This window comes from Uranotaenia lowii, chromosome 3 (assembly GCF_029784155.1).
Source record: "Uranotaenia lowii strain MFRU-FL chromosome 3, ASM2978415v1, whole genome shotgun sequence".
NCBI lineage: Eukaryota > Metazoa > Arthropoda > Insecta > Diptera > Culicidae > Uranotaenia > Uranotaenia lowii.
The window spans coordinates 63,263,852-63,267,800 of NC_073693.1; the positions used below are offsets into that span (position 1 = coordinate 63,263,852).

Genomic DNA, 3,949 nt, shown 5'->3' on the forward strand with positions numbered 1-3,949 from the left:
TAAGAATTTTCCTAAACCTATGGAAAAACTAGAAAAAAAAATCGAAATTTGAGTTGAGAGTTGAGTTTGAGAGGAGTTTTAAGAGTTTTTAAATTGGTTTAAGTTAAATTGATTTTTTTCTGTACTTTTTACCCTTTTTTTAGTTTTATAATAAACTGTTTTATTTCTCGCTTGCTTGAACAACCATTATCAAATCCACCCTACGCACATAATTTCAATGGAAATATTTCAGTAGAGAATCAAAGGTGGTTTGTTTTTAGCAGTGCGAAGCAGTGGAAATCGAAATTCCATGCTAGTTGATGATCTGCTGCAGAAAATAACATCACGTTCGTGTATCGATTTTTCAGAAGTTTGGTGCAGTCCTGTGTTGATAAAGTTGATAAAAATGTATTAAATTTGTTGTTTGACTGCGCAAATATCCTTTAGAAAAAGTCTTGAGATGTTCAAGAACAAAATTGTGCTGGCCACGAGCATCGTCGGAACAGCGATAGGATGCGGAGCTCTGTTGAAGTAAGAAACTATAACTGATTACGAAATAGCTTTAATCGATTTCTTCTGAATTTTAGAGATTACATGCAGGGTGGTCGCTTCGAGAAAAAGAACGCCCGAGCCGATGGAAAGGTAGTCATAGTGACCGGATCCAATACCGGCATCGGTAAGGAAACGGTTCTGGGCCTGGCCAATCGAGGAGCCCACGTTTATATGGCCTGCCGGGATATGAAGAAATGTGAGGAAGCACGCAAGGAGATAGTGCTGGAAACCAACAATCCCAACGTGTTCTGCCGGGAGTGTGACCTGGCCTCGCTGCAGTCGGTGCGAAAGTTTGTGAAGCAGTAAGTTGCGCTTTAATTTGATTTTTAATCTAAGTTTGAAAAATCTAATTCTGAAATCTGACATCTGAAAAAGGAAACTGAAAACTGAATCTGAATTTGCAATCTGATTTACTTAATCCGAATATGAATTCTGCATCTGAATCTGGAAACTAAAGCCGAAATCTTAATCTGAAATCTTAATTAAATCTGAACCTATAATCAGGAACCTAAATCTTAAATTTCGATCTAAAATCTAACATTCAAGAAATATTAAGGGACATTTAAATGAGCTTTCCATTGTTTTAGATTTAAAACGGAACAACCCCGACTGGACATTCTAGTCAACAACGCGGGAGTAATGAGATGTCCTCGATCTCTCACCATCGAAGGAATCGAACTTCAACTGGGAGTCAATCATATGGGCCATTTTCTGCTCACCAATCTGCTGCTGGATCAGCTTAAATCCTCAGCCCCGAGTCGTATTGTTGTACTGTCCAGCATTGCCCACACTCGAGGTAAAATCAATCTAGAAGATTTGAACAGTACCAAGAGCTACGACCCGGCGGGAGCCTACGAGCAAAGCAAACTGGCCAACGTTCTGTTTACCAGGGAATTGTCCAAACGTTTAGAAGGAACAGGAGTCACTGTTAATGCGGTACATCCAGGCGTTGTAGACACCGAACTAATGCGGCACATGGGCCTGTTTAATAGTTGGTTCTCCAGCTTCTTAATAAAACCCTTCGTATGGCCATTCCTAAAGTCACCTCTGTCTGGAGCGCAAACAACGCTATACGCAGCTCTGGACCCAGATCTAGAAAAAGTTACCGGTCAGTACTTCAGCGACTGTAAGCCCAAGGATGTGGCCGACCAGGCCAAAAATGATCGGGTAGCCCGGTGGCTATGGGCCGTAAGCGAAAAGTGGACTGGCACCTTGACCGGAACAGCTGCCGTTTCCTGACAGCGGATCATGAAGCGCAACCAAGGCAAAGATGTGATCATCTTCAGTGAGCCGCAATTGCGCAAGGTTAAAGGTGGTTGAAGTGTGCATTTTATGGGACATAAGCGTTCAATAATGTTGATATACGAACAATAAATATTGATTTGAAATGTGTAGCGTTGCATGAAAATTTGAAACTAAAATTAAGAATAGAGAACGACTGATCCGCAATTTCGAATCTCAAAATGCACGTCGCTATTCAAAATTAGAGCAGATATTATTGCGCCAGCACCAAATTTTACTTTGGAAGTCCGGACTTCCGACTTTGTTACCGCTTCAATCCTATTTTTCGAAGCGGAAACAATCCTACGGATGATACAGTATTTTTTCTTTGTTCGCGTTAACTTGTTTTGTTTCTTTTTGTATAATGGCTCGTTAGTTGATGTAAATTTAAATTAGTTTCGTTAAATTATTGCTTGTACGCTGTTGTCCCAATCGGAGTAAAGCGTCAACTGACAGATGACCTATCTGTCAGTCCATATATTCACCGGATCTTCCAGTTATAGGAGAGAGGAGTCTGGGAGAAAAGGAGAGAGGCGACATCTGGTGAGCGAACACTTTATCTGGAGTCTCTGGATCCAAAAACTCGTTCACTTAGTTCGAGACCAGGAAAGTGAATAGAGCAAAGTCCCGAAGAAACCCTCACGTTTTCCGTAGTTCGGATCTAGTGTGCGTAGTGGAAAAATTTGGAAGAATTCGGTGGTAGTTCGGTTCCGGTACCCCGGTTCCCCGTTCCGTACCGTCCAGATAAGTCTGGCGGTAACCCGTGAGGTGCTGTCGCAATCATCGTTACATCAGATTCGACAGTCTGTGCCCCGATTCTTCCCGCCCGTTCCGAGGAGCGTCACGTTGCTTTCCAACGCTCCGTCGGATAAAATTGTCTCGACCGCACCCGCTGGAATTGCCCTAAAGCGGATCCGAACGACACCCGTGGAATACAGTCAACGTGGTGAAGTGTCCGGTAAACTTCAAAGGACGACCCACATCAACGAACCAACGACCAACATCTCCTTTGGTGAACCGGTTGGTGGTTGCGTACAACATTTCCTGCAACACTGATCGAGGTTGGGCCCACTGGGAAAGTAAGGTTAACGCGACCCACTTAGCGCCCCTACGACTTCCGGTGAAGGAGGATACTGCAGTTTTAAAACCGATGGCCATCAATTACCTGCTGCCCCGAGGACTGACAACAAAACGGCAAGTCAATAAAACTAATATCTTTTGTAATTCCGTCTGTTAATATTTATCCTATTTGTCGAGCCATATGATATTGTCTTGTCCGCCAGAGATTGTTCCACCTTGTCAGATACGATTGGTTGTTCCCATTCTCCCTAGGACGACGTAGCGACCCTGAGAGAACATTGTAAGTATCGTCTGAGCTAGCTGGGAGTATTGGCCAAGGCCTCTACTTTCAACTTCTGACAAAGGAAAAAGATGTACTAGATTGTTGGAAGTCTTGTGTTCTGCTGTGAGGTCATCAACGAAGTTTCTTAAATTTGCATTTAAATGCACACATAGTTTCAACAAAAAATCAGAAAAACTATTTCAGGACTTCGAGATGGTTTACAAAACACAAAGATTCTTTTAAAACAGAAATCAAAAACTGTGATGGTCCCGTCTGGAGGTTCAGCTGTAAGTAAACCTTTAATTTCTTCTTTAAAATATATCAAATCTAGAGTTTTTTTTGATTAGGTCGTATGAACCAATATAAACAAAACTGAGTTATTGGCTGCAAACGATTGATAAACATGCGTTCTGTATTTGATTAAAACTTGGTTTCATTTGATCAATGAAATATTTTTTCAAAATGATTTGAATTTAAGACGTATAATAACTTTTTTATTTTTGAGTGCAAATTGGTTTTTGCGACTTTTTGCATCGCCGTTTTTTGCCGTGCATGCAAAAGGACACAAGATAACAATTCGTCGAGTTGGCTTTTACGTCGTTTGTGCATTGTCGCGAAAAGTGCATGGCAATTGATGGAAATTAATGGTGAAATACAAAAAATCGAACCAAACTGCCAGTAGGAGTGATTTCAGTCATGTCTTATCGGAAAGGATGGCTTAATTTATAGTTGGATGAGTATACAAAACTTTACTTTTGACTGTGCAAAAAGACAGTATTCGGTTTCTATTCCAGA

The 3,949-nt window shown here is 41.3% G+C and overlaps 1 protein-coding gene across 1 annotated transcript; it reads left to right on the forward strand.

Moving 5' to 3' along the window:
• The first annotated feature begins 303 nt into the window (after positions 1 to 303).
• Positions 304 to 1,927, forward strand: LOC129754401 (retinol dehydrogenase 13-like). Its single transcript, XM_055750451.1, has 3 exons — positions 304 to 510; positions 567 to 833; positions 1,119 to 1,927. Exons 1-3 carry the CDS (start codon positions 440 to 442, stop codon positions 1,768 to 1,770), a joined length of 990 nt encoding a protein of 329 aa, XP_055606426.1. The 5' UTR covers positions 304 to 439; the 3' UTR covers positions 1,771 to 1,927.
• Positions 1,928 to 3,949: the final 2,022 nt, after the last annotated feature.